The following is a 22,073-nucleotide window of genomic DNA, read 5'->3' on the forward strand; positions in this document are numbered from 1 at the left end:
GCACAAGTAATTTTTGCAACAATTGTTTACAGACAGATTATTTCACTTATAATTCACTGTATCACAATTTCAGCTGGTCAGAAGTTTACATACACTAAGTTGACTGTGCCTTTAAACAGTTTGGAAAATTCCAGAAAATGATGTCATGGCTTTAGAAGCTTCTGATAGGCTAATCATTTGAGTAAATTGGAGGTGTACCTGTGGATATATTTCAAGGCTTACCTTCAAACTTAGTGCCTCTTTGCTTGACATCATGGGAAAATCAAAATAAATTGACCTCAGATTGACCAAGACCTCAGAAAAACATTGTAGACCTCCACAAGTCTGGTTCATCCATGGGAGCAATTTCCAAACACCTGAAGTTATCACATTAATCTGTACAAACAATAGTGCGCAAGTATAAACACCATGGGACCACGCTGCCGTCATACTGCTCAGGAAGGAAATGCGTTCTGTTTCCTGGAGATGAATGTACTATGGTGCAAAAAGTGCAATTCAATCCCAGAACAACAGCAACACAAGGACCTTGTGAAGATGCTGGAGGAAACAGGTACAAACGTATCTATATCCACAGTAAAACAAGTCCTATATCGGCATAACCTGAAAGGCCGCTCAACAAGGAAGAAGCCACTGCTCCAAAACCGCCATAAAAAAGCCAGGCTACGGTTTGCAACTGCACATGGGGACAAAAGATCATACTTTTTGTAAAATGTCCTCTGGTCTGATGAAAGAAAAATAGACCTGTTTGGCCATAATGACCATTGTTATGTTTGGAGGAAAAATGGGGACGCTTGCAAGCCGAAGAACACTATCCCAACCATGAAGCACGGGGGTGGCAGCATCATGTTGTGGGGGTGCTTTGCTGCAGGAGGGACTGGTGCGCTTCACAACATAGATAGCATCATGAGGATGGAAAATGATGTGGATATATAGAAGCAACATCTCAAGACATCAGTCAGGAAGTTAAAGCTTGGTCGCAAATGGATCTTCCAAATGGACAATGACCCCAAGCATACTTCCAAAGTTGTGGCAAAATGGCTTAAGGACAACAAAGTCCAGGTATTGGAGTGGCCATCACAAAGCCCTGACCTCAATCCTATAGAAAATTTGTGGGCAGAACTAAAAAAGCAAACTCTCCCAACTTATTGTGGAAGGCTACCCGAAACGTTTGACCCAAGTTAAACAATTTAAAGGCCATGCTACCAAATACTTTTTGAGTGAATGTAAACTTCTGACCCATTGGGAATGTAATGAAAGAAATAAAAGCTGAAATAAATCATTTTCTCTTTCATTTTCTCTACTATTATTCTGACATCTCACACTCTTAAAATAAAGTGGTGATGCTAACTGACCTAAGACAGATAATTTTTACTCTGATTAAATGTCAGGAATTGTTAAAAACTGAGTTTAAATGTATTTGGCTAAGGTGTATGTAAACTTCTGACTTCAACTGTAGGTGTATTGCAGTAACAGCTCAGCAAATTGTGTCAGTATTCTGTTAATTTGTAGAAATTACATTTGTCTGTCTTTTCTATTTGTACTGAAGACAAGTAACACCATCCAACTCAAATCAAAGATACAAAAAAATACAAATAATGTAGTGGTGTGTGAATCGCCTTCATTTAATGTTCGAGTAGCTGTATAATATTGTGTGTGTTTGTGTTTGTGTTTGGTGTGGGCGTGCATGTGTGTGTGTGTGCTTGTATCCATGTGTTTGTCCGTGTGTGTGTTTGGTATTTGTGTGCTTGTATCCATGTGTATGTCCGTGTGTGTGTGTGTGTGTGCTTGTATCCATGTGTGTGTGTGTGCTTGTATCCATGTGTATGTCCGTGTGTGTGTGTGTGTGTGCTTGTATCCATGTCCGTGTGTGTGTGTGTGCTTGTATTCATGTGTATGTCCGTGTGTGTGTTTGGTGAGTGTGTGTTTGTATCCATGTGTATGTCCATGTGTGTGTGTGTACTCTATGATTTTATAACTGTCTCGCACCCCTTTAGGTATCTAGTCACATACAGGTGTTAGCACGGAAGAAAGTTCGAGAATACCAAGCAGGTATCAAGGTAGGTGCTACTGAACAGGCCTCCTGCCAACTGTGACTGGGCTTCTCTTTCCTCCTTGGTTACGGCCTCTCTTGTCGTCTCTCTCTCGGTCTCCCTTTTTCTTCTTCTCTTGGCTCTTCTCCTCTTGGCTCTTCTTCTCTGCAGGTTTCTAGCCATTTGCAGGTTCTCGCCCGGAGAAAATCTCGCGAGATCCAGTCAAAGCTGAAGGTATGCGCTTCTCTGCGGGCTGGGCGGGGCTGGTCAAGGCTTGGCTTTGCGCTAACCAATTAGTACTTTAGTTCTTCTTACAGCCGTAGATGGATAGGTTCTCCGTGACTAGAAAATACCAACCCTGGTAAATAGTACTGTAGGAGACCCCCAGTCTGCATAGGGGTGTATTGGCTTGAGGTCACTGTGTGACTCATCATGTAGGCTAACGTGTCTGGGAGAGACTAGAGCAACAAGTTATAGCTAGTAGCTACCATGCATGCACGGCACAGGGCGCAACAGGCAAAAAAATATGGTCATCTGTTGACCACTGAAATACATCTCAATGCTTAATACAGTACTGTACAAAGCTGTAAAGAAATTACATTATAGGAGCTGTCTTTATTATACTGCTTATCCTGTATATAGTAACTCAGCCTGTGGTGTAGCCTAGAGGAATGCTGTGAGCAGTATGATCTGTCTGTGGTGAACGGTGTTGCTGCATGATGGCCTTGTCGCTACAGCTGCACGCCTGTCCCTACTGTACCTATGCCAGCCATGCTTCTGCCTATAGGCTTTCCTCAAATCTTCCTCTGCCTTCAACCCTTCTCTCCGCTCTGACCCCAATCTCCATTGGATGTCTCTGAATGTTCTTCTGTATGAGAGTTAACTACTACAATCGTATGCAAATACCTACATGTTAGAATTAAACCATCATACTCTATACACTACTATAGCAGTATGCTTAGAACAAGTGTCCTACAGTACCTGTATACTTCTGCTATACTATACTACAGAATATATATACATATACAGTGCATTCTGAAAGTATTCAGACCCTTTGACCTTTTCCACATCACGCTACATACAGCCTTATTCTAAAATGGATTAAATTAGCATTTTCCGCATCAGTCTACATACAATACCCCATAATGACAAAGCTAAAACAGGTTAAACATTTTTTTTTAAACAGAAATACCTAAGTATTCAGACCCTTTGCTATGAGACGAGAAATTGAGGTCAGGTGCATCCTGTTTCCATTGATCATCATCCTTAGCTGGTATAGATCATCCTTGAGAAGTTTCTACAACTTGATTGGAGTCCACCTGTGGTAAATACAATTAATTGTACGTGAATTATATAGACACACCTGTTTATAGAAAGACCCACAGTTGACATGTCAGAGCAAAAACCAAGCCATGAGGTCGAAGGAATTGTCCATAGAGCTCCGAGACAGGATTGTGTCAATGCAAAAAATGTCTGCAGCATTGAAGGTCCCCAAGAACAGAGTGGCCTCCATCAATTTTAAATGGAAGAAGTTTGGAATCACCAAGACTATTCCTAAAGCTGGCCGCCAGGCCAAACTGGGCAATCGGGGGAGAAAGGCCTTGGTCAGGGAGGTGACCAAGAACCCGATGGTCACTCTGACAGAGCTCCAGAGTTCCTCTGTGGAGATGGGAGAAACTTAAAGGACTGTCAGACAATGAGAAACAAGATCCTCTGGTCTGATGAGACCAAGATTGAACTCTTTGGCCTGAATGCCAAGCGTCACGTCTGGAGGAAACCTGCCACCATCCCTACAGTGAAGCATGGGGGTGGCAGCATCATGCTGTGGGGATGTTTTTCAGTGGAGTCTAGTCAGGATAGAGGGGAAAGATGAACAGAGCAAAGTGCAGAGAGATCCTTGATGAAAACCTGCTCCAGAGCGCTCAGGATCTCAGACTGGGGCGATGGTTCTCCTTCCAACAGGACAATGACACACAGCCAAGACAACATTTTCTATAAACCTGTTTTTGCTTTGTCATTATAGGGTATTGTGTGTAGATTGATGAGGGGGAAAAACAATTTAATACATTTTAAATTAAGACTGTAACGAAAGAAATCAAGGGGTCTGAATAGTTTCCTGAATGCATATATATATATGTATATATATATATATATATATATATATATATATATATATATATATATATATATATATATATATACAGTGGGGCAAAAAAGTATTTAGTCAGCCACCAATTGTGCAAGTTCTCCCACTTAAAAAGATGAGAGAGGCCTGTAATTTTCATCATAGGTACACTTCAACTATGACAGACAAAATGAGAAGAAAAATCCAGAAAATCACATTGTAGGATTTTTATTTATTTATTTGCAAATTATGGTGGAAAATAAGTATTTGGTCACCTACAAACAAGCAAGATTTCTGGCTCTCACAAGCCCCTCTGTCCTCCACTCGTTACCTGTATTAATGGCACCTGTTTGAACTTGTTATCAGTATAAAAGACACCTGTCCACAACCTCAAACAGTCACACTCCAAACTCCACTATGGCCAAGACCAAAGAGCTGTCAAAGGGTACCAGAAACAAAATTGTAGATCTGCACCAGGCTGGGAAGACTGAATCTGCAATAGGTAAGCAGCTTGGTTTGAAAAAATCAACTGTGGGAGCAATTATTAGGAAATGGAAGACATACATGACCACTGATAATCTCCCTCGATCTGGGGCTGCACGCAAGATCTCACCCCGTGGGGTCAAAATGATCAAAAGAACGGTGAGCAAAAATCCCAGAACCACACGGGGGGACCTAGTGAATGGCCTGCAGAGAGCTGGGACCAAAGTAACAAAGCCTACCATCAGTAACACACTACGCCGCCAGGGACTCAAATCCTGCAGTGCCAGACATCTCCCCCTGCTTAAGACAGTACATGTCCAGGCCCATCTGAAGTTTGCTTAAGAGCATTTGGCTGATCCAGAAGAAGATTGGGAGAATGTCATATGGTCAGATGAAACCAAAATATAACTTTTTGGTAAAAACTCAACTCGTTGTGTTTGGAGGACAAAGAATGCTGAGTTGCATCCAAAGAACACCATACCATACCTACTGTGAAGCATGGGGTGGAAACATCATGCTTTGGGGCTGTTTTTCTGCAAAGGGACCAGGACGACTGATCCGTGTAAAGGAAAGAATGAATGGGGCCATGTATCGTGAGATTTTGAGTGAAAACCTCCTTCCATCAGCAAGGGCATTGAAGATGAAACGTGGCTGGGTCTTTCAGCATGACAATGAAAAACACCGCCCGGGCAACGAAGGAGTGGCTTCGTAAGAACCATTTCAAGGTCCTGGAGTGGCCTAGCCAGTCTCCAGATCTCAACCCCATAGAAAATCTTTGGAGGGAGTTGAAAGTCCGTGTTGCCCAGCAACAGCCCCAAAACATCACTGCTCTAGAGGAGATCTGCATGGAGGAATGGGCCAAAATACTAGCAACAGTGTGTGAAACCCTTGTGAAGACTTACAGAAAACATTTGACCTCTGTCATTGCCAACGAAGGGTATATAACAAAGTATTGAGATAAACTTTTGTTATTGACCAAATACTTATTTTCCACCATAATTTGCAAATAAATTCATTAAAAATCATATAATGTGATTTTCTCACTTTGTCTGTCATAGTTGAAGTGTACCGATGATGAAATTTACAGGCCTCTCTCATCTTTTTAAGCAGGAGAACTTGCACAATTGGTGGCTGACTAAATACTTTTTTGCCCCAAATATATATATATATATATATATATATATATATATGGTCATTGCTTAGGGTCATTGTCCTATATATATTATATATATTTATATGAATATATAATGTACAGTGCCTTGCGAAAGTATTCGGCCCCCTTGAACTTTACGACCTTTTGCCACATTTCAGGCTTCAAACATAAAGATATAAAACTGTATTTTTTGGTGAAGAATCAACAACAAGTGGGACACAATATTGAAGTGGAACGACATTTATTGGATATTTCAAACTTTTTTAACAAATCAAAAACTGAAAAATTGGGCGTGCAAAACGATTCAGCCCCTTTACTTTCAGTGCAGCAAACTCTCTCCAGAAGGTCAGTGAGGATCTCTGAATGATCCAATGTTGACCTAAATGACTAATGATGATAAATACAATCCACCTGTGTGTAATCAAGTCTCCATATAAATGCACCTGCACTGTGATAGTCTCAGAGGTCAGTTAAAAGCGCAGAGAGCATCATGAAGAACAAGGAACACACCAGGCAGGTCTGAGATACTGTTGTGAAGACGTTTAAAGCCGGATTTGGATACAAAAAGATTTCCCAAGCTTTAAACATCCCAAGGAGCACTGTGCAAGCGATAATATTGAAATGGAAGGAGTATCAGACCACTGCAAATCTACCAAGACCTGGCCGTCCCTCTAAACTTTCAGCTCATACAAGGAGAAGACTGATCAGAGATGCAGCCAAGAGGCCCATGATCACTCCCATGATCACTCTGCAGAGATCTACAGCTGAGGTGGGAGACTCTGTCCATAGGACAACAATCAGTCGTATATTGCACAAATCTGGCCTTTATGGAAGAGTGACAAGAAGAAAGCCATTTCTTAAAGATATCCATAAAAAGTGTTGTTTAAAGTTTGCCACAAGCCACCTGGGAGACACACCAAACATGTGGAAGAAGGTGCTCTGGTCAGATGAAACCAAAATTGAACTTTTTGGCAACAATGCATAACGTTATGTTTGGCGTAAAAGCAACACAGCTCATCACCCTGAACACACCATCCCCACTGTCAAACATGGTGGTGGTAGCATCATGGTTTGGGCCTGCTTTTCTTCAGCAGGGACAGGGAAGATGGTTAAAATTGATGGGAAGATGGATGGAGCCAAATACAGGACCATTTTGGAAGAAAACCTGATGGAGTCTGCAAAAGACCTGAGACTGGGACGGAGATTTGTCTTCCAACAAGACAATGATCCAAAACATAAAGCAAAATCTACAATGGAATGGTTCAAAAATAAACATATCCAGGTGTTAGAATGGCCAAGTCAAAGTCCAGACCTGAATCCAATCGAGAATCTGTGGAAAGAACTGAAAACTGCTGTTCACAAATGCTCTCCATCCAACCTCACTGAGCTCGAGCTGTTTTGCAAGGAGTTATGGGAAAGCATTTCAGTCTCTCGATGTGCAAAACTGATAGAGACATACCCCAAGCGACTTACAGCTGTAATCGCAGCAAAAGGTGGCGCTACAAAGTATTAACTTAAGGGGGCTGAATAATTTTGCACGCCCAATTTTTCAGTTTTTGATTTGTTAAAAAAGTTTGAAATATCCAATAAATGTCGTTCCACTTCATGATTGTGTCCCACTTGTTGTTGATTCTTCACAAACAAATACAGTTTTATATCTTTATGTTTGAAGCCTGAAATGTGGCAAAAGGTCGCAAAGTTCAAGAGGTCCGAATACTTTCGCAAGGCACTGTATATATGCCACTTGTCTTCATTCCATCAGAGGACGGCAGACACTAATCCTCATCCAGTTTAGATCTTCATTCAATCCCTCAACCCCAAAACAATTTCAAACACAAAGTGAATCAGCGTACAGTTAAAGTGTGCCTGTGTGCAGTTAAATTGTGTTCAAGTGTATATTACCGTCAGTTAGCATACTGTATAAATAATTTCCCAAAAATGTAGTTGGTAGTCACCCTCTACCTTCATTGAAGTTTATTGGACCTTCTTTATTTAGACTTCTCTATTTATTTTCTAGTAGACTGTATCTAGTAGACTGATTATTGTAACCACCTCAATGTTTGGACATTTATTTGAATGACAGGGAAATACTGTACCCTTCCCTACATTATTGTCCATTGCATAGTTCCTGTCCCAGATAAATTCAGCTCCCATTTCTTTACATCAGGGCTCCTTATGGAGTATTAAGATATAATTACATAACAGATGTTATAGTTAGTTTAGCATTCTGCTCTTGCTTTAGTATTCATTTTGCTGATGATATGCAGCCCACCGGTCATATGTTTAACACCCCTGGCTTAGAGCAAACAGATTTAATGCATTATCCTTAGAATGAGTAAATAATAAAACACTATATGTCCTGCCTTTGTATGTGACGGTTTTTCCAACAGGCTCAAAAGGAGATGATACTAAGTCATTATAAAGTCTTGCAATACATTTATGTGTGCATCATAATGTATAATACCTTCTATCACTATAATGAATTATACCTGTTGTCTTTTAGTTAGTTACCTAACTCTGTCTTTATAATTAATTATAACTGTTGTCTTTTAGTTAGTTACCTAACTCTATCTCTATAATGAATTATACCTGTTGTCTTTCAGTTAGTTACCTAACTCTATCTCTATAATGAATTATACCTGTTGTCTTTTAGTTAGTTACCTAATTCTGTCTCTATAATGAATTATACCTGTTGTCTTTTAGTTAGTTACCTAACTCTATCTCTATAATGAATTATACCTGTTGTCTTTCAGTTAGTTACCTAACTCTATCTCTATAATGAATTATACCTGTTGTCTTTTAGTTAGTTACCTAATTCTGTCTCTATAATGAATTATACCTGTTGTCTTTTAGTTAGTTACCTAACTCTGTCTCTATAATGAATTATAACTGTTGTCTTTTAGTTAGTTACCTAACTCTATCTCTATAATGAATTATACCTGTTGTCTTTCAGTTAGTTACCTAACTATATCTCTATAATGAATTATAACTCTTGTCTTTCAGTTAGTGTTACCTAACTCTATCTCTATGAATTATACCTGTTGTCTTTTAGTTAGTTACCTAACTCTATCTCTATAATGAATTATACCTGTTGTCTTTCAGTTAGTGTTACCTAACTCTATCTCTATAATGAATTATACCTGCTGGCTTTCAGTTAGTTACCTAACTCTATCTCTATAGTGAATTATACCTGTTGTCTTTCAGTTAGTGTTACCTAACTCTATTTATATAATGAATTATACCTGTTGTCTTTTAGTTAGTTACCTAACTCTATCTCTATAATGAGTTATACCTGCTGTCTTTCAGTTAGTTACCTAACTCTATCTCTATAATGAATTATACCTGTTGTCTTTCAGTTAGTTACCTAACTCTATCTCTATAATGAATTATACCTGTTGTCTTTCAGTTAGTTACCTAACTCTATCTCTATAATGAATTATACCTGTTGTCTTTCAGTTAGTTACCTAACCTAACTCTATCTATATAATGAATTATACCTGCTGTCTTTCAGTTAGTGTTAGCTAACTTTTCTTCAGGGATAAGAACATTCATTTTATGTCAACATCCTAGTGGCCTACAGTACATCTAGAACTTGTTCATAATTGATGTTTTTTAGTTTGTACTGACACAGCCTATTAGCAAACCCATAGTTTATCACAATATCCCTAGAATTATATGCCTTTAGATGTGTATACTAATGGTTTCTCTTTCCTTTGATTTAGGCCATGAATTTGGTAAGTGGATTTGACTTCTACGGTTTGCTTCCCTCCTGCTTGGCGGTGCCAGTGGATTGTCCACTCTGCTAATGCCCTCTGCTGGCATGGCAACCCAACCTCACTGCTATCCTATAATAAAGCAGATCTTAGCCATAGGAAACGTGTGTGCTTGGAACCACATTGCTGTGCATCGTACCTGATCATGATAATCATTGATTATCATGTTTTTGCAGGGTGGTTCTGCTTCTCTGAGGACACACTTCTCTGTAACACTTGTTTAGTGTATGCTACGTACAAAAATAAGTCTGCAACAGCAAACATGAACACATATTTAGCAGATGTTATTGCGGGTGTAGCAAAATGCTTCCATGTCCATAGGCTATTATTGATACAAATTGTGATCCAAGAGGATGTTGAGGCATGGTAGAATGTGGATGCAAAACCAGACACTTTTTCTGATCAATACTTTGAAGGACCAATATCACAATCCGATTGAGCATCTCCAAGATAATATTGTAATTATTTTCACTGTGATATTTTGGTCCAATTATGAGGCAACGCATTTATGTAGCGCATAGGTTCAGAGATCTTCTATACTGTTCGCAGTTCTATGACCCCATCCACTACCAATATGTACGGTACTACTTAACCTAGGGCTGCACTAACACTATTTAGTGCTAGAGTCGTCACATTGTAATACTGTAGAGAAACATAAACATTGCCTGTGTTCCTCTACCTGGTCAGAGTCTATAGTCAGTTGTGGCTCAGTAAATCACTGCTACCAGTTTCACACAGTGCACTCGCTGTGTTTTGGTACTTTCATTTGACTTTGTTTACACTAAGGATTTGGCATTTGGAGATTCTTTAGGTCAGATTTAGGTCAGATGAGAATACACCAAGGTGTTGGCCTTTGGAGATACTTCACTTTTCTCTCTTACTCTGCTTTGTACAATGACAATATGATTGCAATATTGCTATGAGGGTTAAGATACTGGTTCAAGTGTGATGAGGCACACACAAAGTGTTGTTTCTGATGTTTCAGTATTTTTTTGTTGCTGGTAGACATACAGTAAAGTTGAATGCTCTCGATTGTCCAGGTACAAACATGCCAAGCTTAACCATAACCATCTACACTTTGCTTTTCTATCTCTGACCATTACAATCAGCAGAACGTTCCAGACAAATCACATTCATTCCAATTGTTATCTGACCACATACTGGCCAATGCGGCCATTAGTCCTACAGTATATATTCATCAAGAGTCCCGTTTCTCTGTTTTGAAACAAGAGGAACTTTTTGTTCTATTTTACTGTCTTTTTTCCATAATAAGAGTGGTTGTGTCAACCACGGTTTCTCACAGACAGTCTGTCTTTCTGCAGGAGGCATTTCCTTCAAGGTCTCTACTAATTACAATCATGTGACTCCTGGAATGTTCTCTTTGATTATGTGGCTTAAAATCTTTTTGATCTGCTTCGTTGAATTAATCATATACATGTTCTCTTCACGTCTTCTTTTTCATTATTGTAGCCTACTAGTACTCCAAACGTAGTTGAAGTTAAGACTGATGTTTCATTTATTTATTAGATTGGCTGTTTGTTTACTAAAGATCCTAATGGGAGTACATAAGAATATCAGATAATGTTATATTTACAGTATAAATACAATAGTGATAGCTAGTAGTAATTGTTGTAACTGTTGTTGTTTTTTAAACTATTGAACCAACTGTGTTCCTCTCGGGCACTGTGAGTAGCCTAATAGTTATGTCAACCAGCTCAGTGTACACTAGGTGTTAGACTGCTCTCTAGTGGTGCATCTCCCTCACTTCCCCCTCCTCGTCAACAGGACCAGGCATCTAAAGACAAGGCCCTCCAGAACATGGCAGCGTTGTCGTCTGCTCAGATTGTGTCTCCGAGCCTGATCAAGAGCCAGCTACCCCCACTGCCCCACTCTCCCTACCCCCCGCAAGCCAGGGTGAGCCCTTCTACACTGAGTTTGGGGTTGCAATGATTGCCTTTTCTCTGCATTGACAGTATTTACATTATTGTTGTACTAGTAATTGATGTAGGCTATGGGAGTACAGTACAGTCCCTGAGCTACTTCATGTAAAGCTTGACCAAATGAGCCTGTGAATATATAACTTGAGGACAGAGCTTTTGTGAAACTCTGTGAAACCGACTCTGTTATCTTTGCCTTCCAGTTTTGGCCAGGCCCTATCCCAGGACAACCCGGCCCCTCTCAGGAGTGAGTATGACTGTGTTTACTATCTGTTGAGTGACAGGTTCAGGTGTTTGGACTGTTCGTTTGATTGGTTGTTTGTTTGTTTGATTGACACTTGTGACTGGAATTGGAATGGCGGGTTCTCTTTGGCACGTTTAACGGATCGCATTTGTGCACATCAGGCTGATTCTAGAGCTCAACCAGGGAAGGACTCCTGGGTTTGGCCGCACCAGCTATGCGTAAGTTTCCTCCTAGTCCAGCTGTAGCACAAGGCAGCACTAACTCTGCTTCAGTATGTGTCCTGCTCCTGCACTAACTTTACGACCAGGGCACAACCAGCTTCACGTCTGAGAGAGAGAAGACCAAACATGCTATGAAGTTGTTTTTAAAGTCGTTCAGTTCTGGCCATTTGGGATATAAAGACGTTACACGGTAGGGTGATTTCATGACAAACTGGGGGCATAATATTACATTAGTCTATGACAGCACCTAACTTGAGATCCATGTTTGTCACTCCAATATTAAAGTAAATCTTCCATTGACATCTATGCATGACTTGCACAAAAAGCATATCTGAAGTTAGGATTTGGCCCATTGTGTACGTTCACGTGTCACACTTAAGCATCGCTCTGAAATTATGTGCCACAATCACACACAGAGAAACATCAATCAAATGTTCAATCCACCAACCAATCAGTGTATGTAAATAGCATCACTAAATGTATGGTGTAGAGTGGTGACAGAGTGAAGCAGAGGTGGACTTACGTCTAGCTGGTGCAGCCACAGACACATGCCTATGTTGAGAAACGTGTCATAATACTGTGGATCCACGTCTGTCTGACATGCCAATGAAGCCCAAAGCCACATGCCACTAGCATAACCAGGTTTCACATGGAATTTCACTTTTGGAAATATGTGGAATAAACACAGCTGGATGAAAACTGAAAAGTTTGACTCCTCAACTGTGTGTGATAATCATTCTCTTTCAGTATCAAACCTTTTGCACCGTCTCCATACACAACTCTACCAGGCCCTCCCCCTCCCCCTATATCAAGTGAGTATGGAGTCAGTTAGCATTCATACAGTACATCCTCATTCATGATCCCTAAAAGAGGGAACTGTCCAATGATGACAGTAATGATACACGTGATATAACATACACATCAGCACTATATCTGGTGCTTAACATTAATACAGAAATTAAACATCAGCTTTGGAGACCTCAGCCTGACTGCATCTCTCTCTCTTCTTCTCTCTGTGTGTTCTGCTGTTCTCTCTCGCTCTCTCTTTCTTCTTCTCTCTGTGTGTTCTGCTGTTCTCTCTCGCTCTCTCTCTCTTCTTCTCTCTGTGTTCTGCTTCTCTCTCTCTCTCTCTCTGTGTTCTGCTGCTCTCTCTCTATCTCTCTCTCTCTGTCAGACTATGAGCCTTTGGCACCCCCCCTCCCCCCGGCTGCTACGGCGGTGCCCGTGTGGCAGGACCGGACCATCGCCTCCTCCAAGCTGCGGATGCTAGAGTACTCTGCCTTCATGGAGGTGCAGAGGGACCCTGATAACGTGAGTCACCAAACCAACCACACTAACCAACCCGTGCTAATCAAAGTTGTCGATAAAGGCCTTTGTTTTATAGTCCACAGAGTCACTGAGTCCAATTTCTAGCGCTAACTCAGTATGGCCAAGCTAGACTTCTGTCATGATGGCTGGTCTGACCATCTTCCTCTCTCTATCCCCTGCAGTACAGCAAACACCTGTTTGTCCACATTGGCCAGACCAACCCATCCTACAGCGACCCTCTGCTGGAGGCAGTGGACATCAGGCAGATCTACGACAAGTTCCCAGAGAAGAAGGGCGGACTCAAAGAGCTTTATGAGAAAGGCCCACAGAACGCCTTTTTCCTAGTCAAATTTTGGGTGGGTGACAAATCACTTTTATTATTGTGTAATCCTCACATTTTCACTGGACAGTGTATGGATTTTAAACATGGTTGAAAGCAGAAAAATGCATCTTTCACACATTTAAACCTACACTGTCACACAATCAGACTCTCACACTATCACACTGTCACACAGTCAATCACACTCTCACACAGTCACACAGCCAGTTACACTCTCACACAGTTGCACAATCAGTCACACTGTCAGTCACACTGTCACACAGTCACACTGTCACAGAGTCAGTCAAACTCTCACACAGTCACACTGTCAAACAGGCAGTCACACTCTCACACAGTCAGACTGTCACACTGTCAGCCTGTCACACAGTCACATAGTCAACCTGTCACACAGTCACATAGTCAACCTGTCACACTGTCAGCCTGTCACACAGTCACATAGTCGACCTGTCACACTGTCAGCCTTTCACACAGTCACATAGTCAACCTGTCACACTGTCCCAGAGTCAGTCAAACTCTCCCACAGTCACACTGTCACACAGTCACATAGTCAACCTGTCACACTGTCCCAGAGTCAGTCAAACTCTCACACAGTCACACTGTCACACAGTCAGTCACACTCTCACACAGTCAGTCACTCTCACACAGTCACACAGCCAAACTTTCACACTCTCACACAGTCACCCAGTCAGTCACACTCTCAGTCACTGTCACACAGTCAAACTGTCACACAGTCACATTGTCACACAGTCAGTCAAACAGTCACAATGTCACACAGTCAGTCACACTCTCACAAAGTCACACTGTCACATAGTCAGACACACAGTCACACTGTCACACTTTTTTTCTTCTCCCCAATGTCGTGGTATCCAATTGTCTCATCGCTGCAACTCCCGTACGGACTAGGGAGAGGCGAAGGTCGAGAGCCATGCGTCCTCCGAAACACAACCCAACCAAGCCGCTTCTTGACACAATGCACATCCAACCCGGAAGCCAGCCGCACCAATGTGTCGGAGCAAACACCGTACACCTGGCGACCTGGTCACCGTGGACTGCGCCCGGCCCGCCACAGGAGTCGCTAGTGCGCGATGCAGTGCCTTAGACAACTGTGCCACCCGGGAGGCCACACTGTCACACTCTCACACAGTCTGTCACAGTCACACAGTCAGTCACACTCTCACACAGTCGCACTGTCACACAGTCAGTGACACTCTCACACAGTCACACAGTCAGTCACACAGTCAGTCAAACTGTAACACTATCAAACTGTCACACAGTCATACTGTCACACAGTCAGTCCCACTCTCACACAGTCACACTGTCAAACTCACACTAAAAGTCACACTGTCACAGTCAGTCACACTCTTACACTGTCAGAATGTCACACTCTTACACTGTCAGTCACACTGTCACACTTTCATACAGGCAGTCATACTCACACTCTCACACAGTCACACAGTCAGTCACACTGTCACAGAGTCAGTCACACTCTCACACAGTCACACTGTCACACAGTCAGTCACACAGTCAGTCACACTTTCACACAATCACGCTCTCATACTGTCACTCTCAATCAGTCACACAGTTTCACTGTCACACAGTCAGTCATACTGTCAGTCACACTGTCACACAGTCACACTCTCAGTCAGTCACACAGTCGCACAGTCAGTCACACTCTCACAGTCACACTGTCACACAGTCAGTCACACTGTCACACAATCACCCAGTCACACTCTCACACAGTCACACTGTCCCTTTTGGTAGTTTGAGTATTCTCTCATTTAGAGTAGAATGAAAAGGGGTTAGGCCTGTTAGACTAGCGTTAATCTGACTTGTCCTGTGTGTGTCCTCTCTCTGCAGGCGGATCTCAACAGCAGTGGCATGCAGGACGGCCCAGGCTCCTTCTACGGAGTCAGCAGCCAATACAGCAGCTCTGAGAACATGACCATCACCGTCTCCACCAAAGTCTGCTCCTTCGGCAAACAGGTGGTCGAGAAAGTAGAGGTGAGCCCATTATCCACTGGGTCTGCTTTATAGTCACAAAACAGCTGACTTAACAGGTTAGATAAAGGTCTAATCAAATTTACTGTCAGACACTATAATTGCATTTCATGCAATCACAATGTTTACCTCAAGTCAGATGTTGTTTTGCTGTTTTGCAGACGGAGTACGCCCGGATGGAGGGAGGGAAGAGTGTCTACAGGATCCACCGCTCTCCCATGTGCGAGTACATGATCAACTTCATCCACAAGCTCAAACACCTGCCAGAAAAATACATGATGAACAGTGTTCTGGAAAACTTCACTATACTTCAGGTAACATAATGCTTTATTACAAGATAATAAGATAGTAACTAATTTACTATTTGGGAATAGACTGTCACTGTATTTCAACCTAGAACAATAGATTATGTTTTTGACCTCATTGTTTTGCTTCATTGTTCCTCCTTTTGTTGTGCTTTGTGAATTGATTGATGTTTCACCTACTATATAGAACTACAGTTGGATGACATGTATTTTACCTGGTGTTGACCTACTGTTCATTCCCCAGGTGGTGACAGACCGTGACACTCAGGAGACCTTGCTGTGTATAGCGTTTGTGTTCGAGGTCTCAACGAGTGAACACGGGGCACAGTACCACGTCTACAGGCTCGTAAAAGACTGACCCACCTACCGCTCTACCACGTCTACAGGCTCGTCGAAGACTGACCCACCCACCGTTCTGCAGGAAGGTTTGGGAATCAGCTGACGAAGCACTGCGTGACAATATGTACAGTACAGACTGCTCAACTGCCAAGTAACATTCAAAACGACGTTAGAATGAACTGACAAGAAAACATTTTAAACTTCCACACATTTATGTGAAATAGGAAAAAGGAGGAAGTCTCTCAAAAGACAAGAAAGGAAATTAGGAGAATTCATTGTTTTGTTTTAAAGGCAACTTTTTAACCCATATAGTTAAATATGCTGAGACAAGTGGGTCAAATTGGTAATGACAGTAAATGTACAGTAGGTTGAGATTCACTGAGGGTATGAGAAAGTGAACAAGGTTAAGAGCTTTGTCTCCAAGGGAACACACTCTAAGCAATATTAGAAGAAGTGGATAGATTGGAATGGTACAGGTACAACAACCATGGAAGAAGAGCAAACACAAAATAATCTAAACGTAGAAGGGCCCTACCGAGGGGTGTTTATAAATGAGATAGGATGGCAACCAAGTGCCTTTCTCCAAAGACAAGTATTGATCAGTTGCCAGCCACTCTGGAATGCCTTATTTACTACCTCTTGTCTTTAAATAAATTGAAATAAAGTGGACAGATGTAAATGCATCATTGAATAGGAGAATAGGAAACTGAACATGACTATGCAGTTCATCCTTTCTCATCTAGATCCTTGAAGCGCACTTCTGATCCAGGAATATTATGTTATGGATTAAACTATTATACATTTTTCTCGTGATGTGTTATAATGAATGGTTACAAGTTTAGCTGCAGTCCACGTGTACAGCAAGGGCATGGCATGATCAGATCATTCAGTTTCCAATCCCTGGGCTTTTACGGGTCTCTAGACAACAACACATCAATGTGCTGTGGTGCACTTAAAAGATCAAGAAGGGGTGAAGCAACAAATATTTTTATTTTCAGCCTTTAATTATGTTATTGAAATGAACCGTTTCTGTACTGGGAGTCAGCGGATGCAACAGGAATATGTGTTACATAGGATTCTTTTGGGGACGTGTTTATATTTGTGATTAACATTAACACTGTTTTCTTAAAAACATGGCTTGAGAATCAAATCAAATGAAATGTTATTTGTCACGTGCGCCGAATACAACCTTACCGTGAAATGTTCACTAGATTAGAATTTGCCAAATTGGAACTGACCAAATTTTACAGTGAGTTTTAACTCATGTAAGAACTCATGGTATTCTAATCCAATCTCCCCATTCAAGAGATCCCAATTGATGGATATCACTTTCAATCTGGCAAGGCGGCAGGTAGCCTAGTGGCTAAGGGCGTTGAGCCAGTAACCGAAAGTTTTGTTGGTTTGAATTCCTGAGCCGGCACAGTGGGAAAATCTGCTGTTCTGCCCATGATGTTGCTTAAGGCAGCCACATTTCGGCTGAATGCATTCAGTTGTACAACTGACTACGTATGCCTTTTCCCTAACCCTACATGGCATGGCGTAAGATAAGTTTCTCTTTCCTAAATTATATTAATAAAAACAAAAGCTCTCTCTCATTTTATGAGCGAACCTTCAAGAAATTAATCTTAATTTGCCAATGCCATCAGCCAATGAAAAAACAATTTTATGTTTTGAAAGAGAGCTATCCTCTGTGCTGTGGTGTGTGACCATTGATTGTTATTTATATTGAAAAGAATGGTGGGAGGGCAGGGCTGGGCTGGGATATGGGCCATATGTGTTTATCCTTTGCCATTGAAATGGTGGTGTTACAAGTATTGCTGAGCTGAACTTTATCCTAATGACACAATAACTTTCATCCCCTAGCTAGGGGATGGTCTCTGCCTTGGACGGTTCACTGGACTTCTGTCATAAGAATTCATACATCAGACTTTGTATGGTGGATTTAGTACACCAGGCTTTGAATGTCATACTTCAAGAGCTAGATTTAAAACAACTGCTTAATCTTTACTAGTGGATTTCTCAATTTTATCTTTTTTTACAGGCCCATGTTTTTTATTATCATTATCATAATGAATTGTTTTCTGTTCGTTTTTGTGACTTTCAGCATCCGGTGAAAACGTGTGTTTTTGTTGACATTGATGATGAGATACTGTATCGTATGTATCATAATCTGAATGGTATGGGCAAGTTTGTTTGGTTAAAAGGTGCTTTATTGTGGCCTTGGTTACCAATTGTGCATTGCATTTTAGTATTTTCTGTTATCTTCAAACTAAGGGGGTTGTATTATATAATCAAATCAAAATGTATAATCTAACAATAAAAGACGCATGGTGCCTTTGGGGCCATTTTCCCCTGAAAACTCATTAAAACAGGTTTGTTCATTTGATTGGTCAATACAGTTTCCTTCACAGATGAAATACATTGTCACTACTGTAGATGGCAGTGTTATACTGTTCAAACAGTATTGCATAAACAGTAGGCCTATGTTGTACTATATACTTTCCTTGGTCCTCTGTTACATTTCTACTGATGACCAGGAGACCACAAGAGTAGGTCTAGTAGGCCCAAGCAGGCCTATGATATGAGCACACTCTTAGAAAAAAAGAGTTCCATTAGGGTTCTTCGGCTGTCCCATAGAACCCTTTTTAAAAAGGTTTCTACATGGAACCCAAAAGGGTTCTTCAAAAGGTTATCCTATGGGGACAGCCAAAAAACCATTTAAGGTTCAAAATAGCATCTTTTTTAAGAGTTTAGGCTTTATTCAGGTATATTGTCAAGATACGCTATATATTTTTTTTTATTAATGTCCCCAGATTCTCAGAAGCTCAAGCCCAGACACATACAATGCATTCGGAAAGTATTCAGAACCCTTGACTTGTTCCACATTTTGTTACATTACAGTCTTATTATAAAATGGATTACATTATTTTTTCCCCCTCATCAATCTGCACACAATACCCCATAATGACAAAGCAAAAACAGTTTTTCAGAAATGATTGCAAATGTATAAAATAAAAATGAAATATTACATTTACATACAATAACAGTCAAAAGTTTGGACACACCAACATAAAAACTATGAAATGACACATTGAATCATGTAGTAACCAAAAACCTGTTAAACAAATCCAAATATATTTCAGATTCTTCAAAGTATCCACCCTTTGCCTTGATGACAGCTTTCCACACTCTTGGAATTTTCTCAACCAGCTTCACCTGGAGTGCTTTTACAACAGTCTTGAAGGAGTTCCCACACATGCTGAGCACTAGTTAGCTGCTCTGCGGTCCAACTCATCCCAAACCATCTCAAGTAGGTTGACGTCAGGTGATTTTGTAGGCAAGATAATCTGATGCAGGACTCCATCACTCTTCTTCTTGGTCAAATAGCTCTTACACAGCCTGTGTTTGGTCATTGTCCTGTTGAAAAACAAATGATAGTCACACTAAGCGCAAACCAGATGGGATGGCGTATTGCTGCAGAATGCTGAAGTAGCCATGCTAGTTAAGTGTGCCTTGAATTTTAAATAAATCACTGACAGTGTCACCAGAAAGCACCCCCACACCATCACACCTCCTCCATGCTTCACGGTAGGAACCACACTTGCGGAGATCATCCGTTCATCTACTCCAAGTCTCACAAAGACACGGCGGTTGGAAACAAAAATCTCAAATTTGGACTCATCAGACCAAAGGACAGATTTCGACCGGTCTAATGTCCACTGCTCGTGTTTCTTGGCTCAAGCAAGTCTCATCTTATTATTGATTTCCTTTTGTAGTGGTTTCTTTGCAGCAATTCTACCCCGAAGGCCTGATTCACCCAGTCTCCTCTGAACAGTTGTTGGGATGTGTCTGTCACTTGAACTCTGTGAAACATTTATTTGGGCTGCAATTTTTGAGGTTGGTAGCTCAAATGAATTTATCCTCTGCAGCAGGTTAACTCTGGGTCTTCCTTTCCTGTGGTGGTCCTCATAAGACCCAGTTTCATAATAAAACTTGATGGTTTTTGCCACTGCACTTGAAGAAACTTTCAAAGTTCTTGAAATTTTCCGTATTGACTGACCTTCATGTCTTAAAGTAATTGACTGTCATTTCTCTTTGCTTATTTGAGCTGTTCTTGCTATAATATGGACTTAGTCATTTACCAAATAGGGCAATCTTCTGTATACCACCCCTACTTGTCACAACACAACTGATTGGCTCAAATGCATAAAGAAGGAAAGAGATTCCAAAAATGAACTTTTAACAAGGCACACCGTTTAATTGAAATGCATTCCAGGTGACTACCTCATGAAGCTGGTTGAGAGAATGCCAAGAGTGTGCAAAGCTGTCATCAAGGCAAAGGGTGGCTACTTTGAAGAATCTCAAATATAAATATATTTTGATTTGTTTAACACTTTTTTGGTTACTACATGATTCCATATGTGTTACTTCATAGATCTGATGTCTTCACTATTATTCTACAATGTAGAAAATAGTAAAAATAATGAAAAAACCTTGAATGGGGTTTTTCTTTTGACTGGTACTGTAAGCATTCAGACCTTTTACTCAGTACTTGGTTGAAGCACCTTTGGCAACGGTTACAGCCTCGAGTCTTCTCTAGTATGACATTACAAGCTTGGCACACCTGTATTTGGGGAGTTTTCCCATCCTTCTCTGCAGATCCTCTCAAGCTCAGTCAGGTTGGACTGTAAACGATTTAATTTGATTGCTTTTCTGATTTTTGTGACCAAGTTACCAGCTGCTAGCTGGACATAATGCTATGCTAGGCTATCGATAAACTTACACAAATGCTTGTCTAGCTTTGGCTGTAAAGCATATTTTGAAAATCTGAGATGAAAGGGTGATTAACAAAAGACTAAGCTGTGTTTCAATATATTTCACTTGTGATTTTCATAAATAGGAATATTTTCTAGTAATATTTATGTCCGTTGCGTTATGCTAATTAGTGTCAGTCGATGATTACGATCCCGGATGCGGGATGGGTAGTATCAAGAGATATAGGCTACTCATTTGCGTTGCGCAAAATTTGGTCATGCAGAAACAAGACACAAAATGTGTGGCTGTTTTATGAAAATCTGTGAATTCTTGGCCAATTAAAATGTTCTGGTTGGTCTCAGGGGATATAAAATAGTTAGGAAGGGAGACTTTGAAAAACAGATTGAGTGAAGTAGAGGCAAATGATGTTGAATCAGCAACTAATGAGCATGGAGAGCCTCACAAGTTTAACGAAATCACCGTATATCTTTTCAGTCTAATCACCTTATACATTTTCAGTCTAATCACCTTATACATTTTCAGTCTAATCACCTTATACATTTTCAGTCTAATCACCTTATATCTTTTCAGTCTAATCACCTTATATCTTTTCAGTCTAATCACCTTATACATTTTCAGTCTAATCACCTTATATCTTTTCAGTCTAATCACCTTATACATTTTCAGTCTAATCACATTATATCTTTTCAGTCTAATCACCTTATATCTTTTCAGTCTAATCACCTTATACATTTTCAGTCTAATCACCTTATATCTTTTCAGTCTAATCACCTTATATCTTTTCAGTCTAATCACCTTATAAATTTTCAGTCTAATCACCTTATATCTTTTCAGTCTAATCACCTTATACATTTTCAGTCTAATCACCTTATACATTTTCAGTCTAATCACCTTATATCTTTTCAGTCTAATCACCTTATATCTTTTCAGTCTAATCACCTTATATCTTTTCAGTCTAATCACCTTATACATTTTCAGTCTAATCATCTTATATCTTTTCAGTCTAATCACCTTATATCTTTTCAGTCTAATCACCAAATA

General features: G+C 40.6%; 1 protein-coding gene across 11 annotated transcripts in view; it reads left to right on the forward strand.

Annotated features, from left to right (window-relative positions):
• LOC110494715 (transcriptional enhancer factor TEF-5) overlaps window positions 1-18,625 on the forward strand; it is a 73,402-nt gene extending 54,777 nt beyond the window's left edge. For 2 of the 11 annotated variants that reach the window (XM_021570009.3, XM_090206327.1), the window contains 11 exons: window positions 1,995-2,057; window positions 9,514-9,525; window positions 11,350-11,478; window positions 11,705-11,748; window positions 11,907-11,963; window positions 12,714-12,778; window positions 13,141-13,277; window positions 13,457-13,630; window positions 15,472-15,615; window positions 15,774-15,926; window positions 16,162-18,625. In XM_021570009.3, the coding sequence (XP_021425684.3) occupies window positions 1,995-2,057; window positions 9,514-9,525; window positions 11,350-11,478; window positions 11,705-11,748; window positions 11,907-11,963; window positions 12,714-12,778; window positions 13,141-13,277; window positions 13,457-13,630; window positions 15,472-15,615; window positions 15,774-15,926; window positions 16,162-16,275 (1,092 nt within the window). In that variant the 3' untranslated portion in view covers window positions 16,276-18,625. Of the gene's footprint in view, window positions 1-1,994; window positions 2,058-2,201; window positions 2,265-9,513; window positions 9,526-11,349; window positions 11,479-11,704; window positions 11,749-11,906; window positions 11,964-12,713; window positions 12,779-13,140; window positions 13,278-13,456; window positions 13,631-15,471; window positions 15,616-15,773; window positions 15,927-16,161 lie in introns of all 11 variants that reach the window. The other 9 variants (XM_036950755.2, XM_090206328.1, XM_090206329.1 and 6 more) reach the window with 8 other exon arrangements.
• Window positions 18,626-22,073: the final 3,448 nt, after the last annotated feature.

This window comes from Oncorhynchus mykiss, chromosome 17, assembly GCF_057628025.1.
Source record: "Oncorhynchus mykiss isolate SJ-2025 chromosome 17, ASM5762802v1, whole genome shotgun sequence".
In the NCBI taxonomy this organism is placed as follows: Eukaryota; Metazoa; Chordata; class Actinopteri; order Salmoniformes; family Salmonidae; genus Oncorhynchus; species Oncorhynchus mykiss.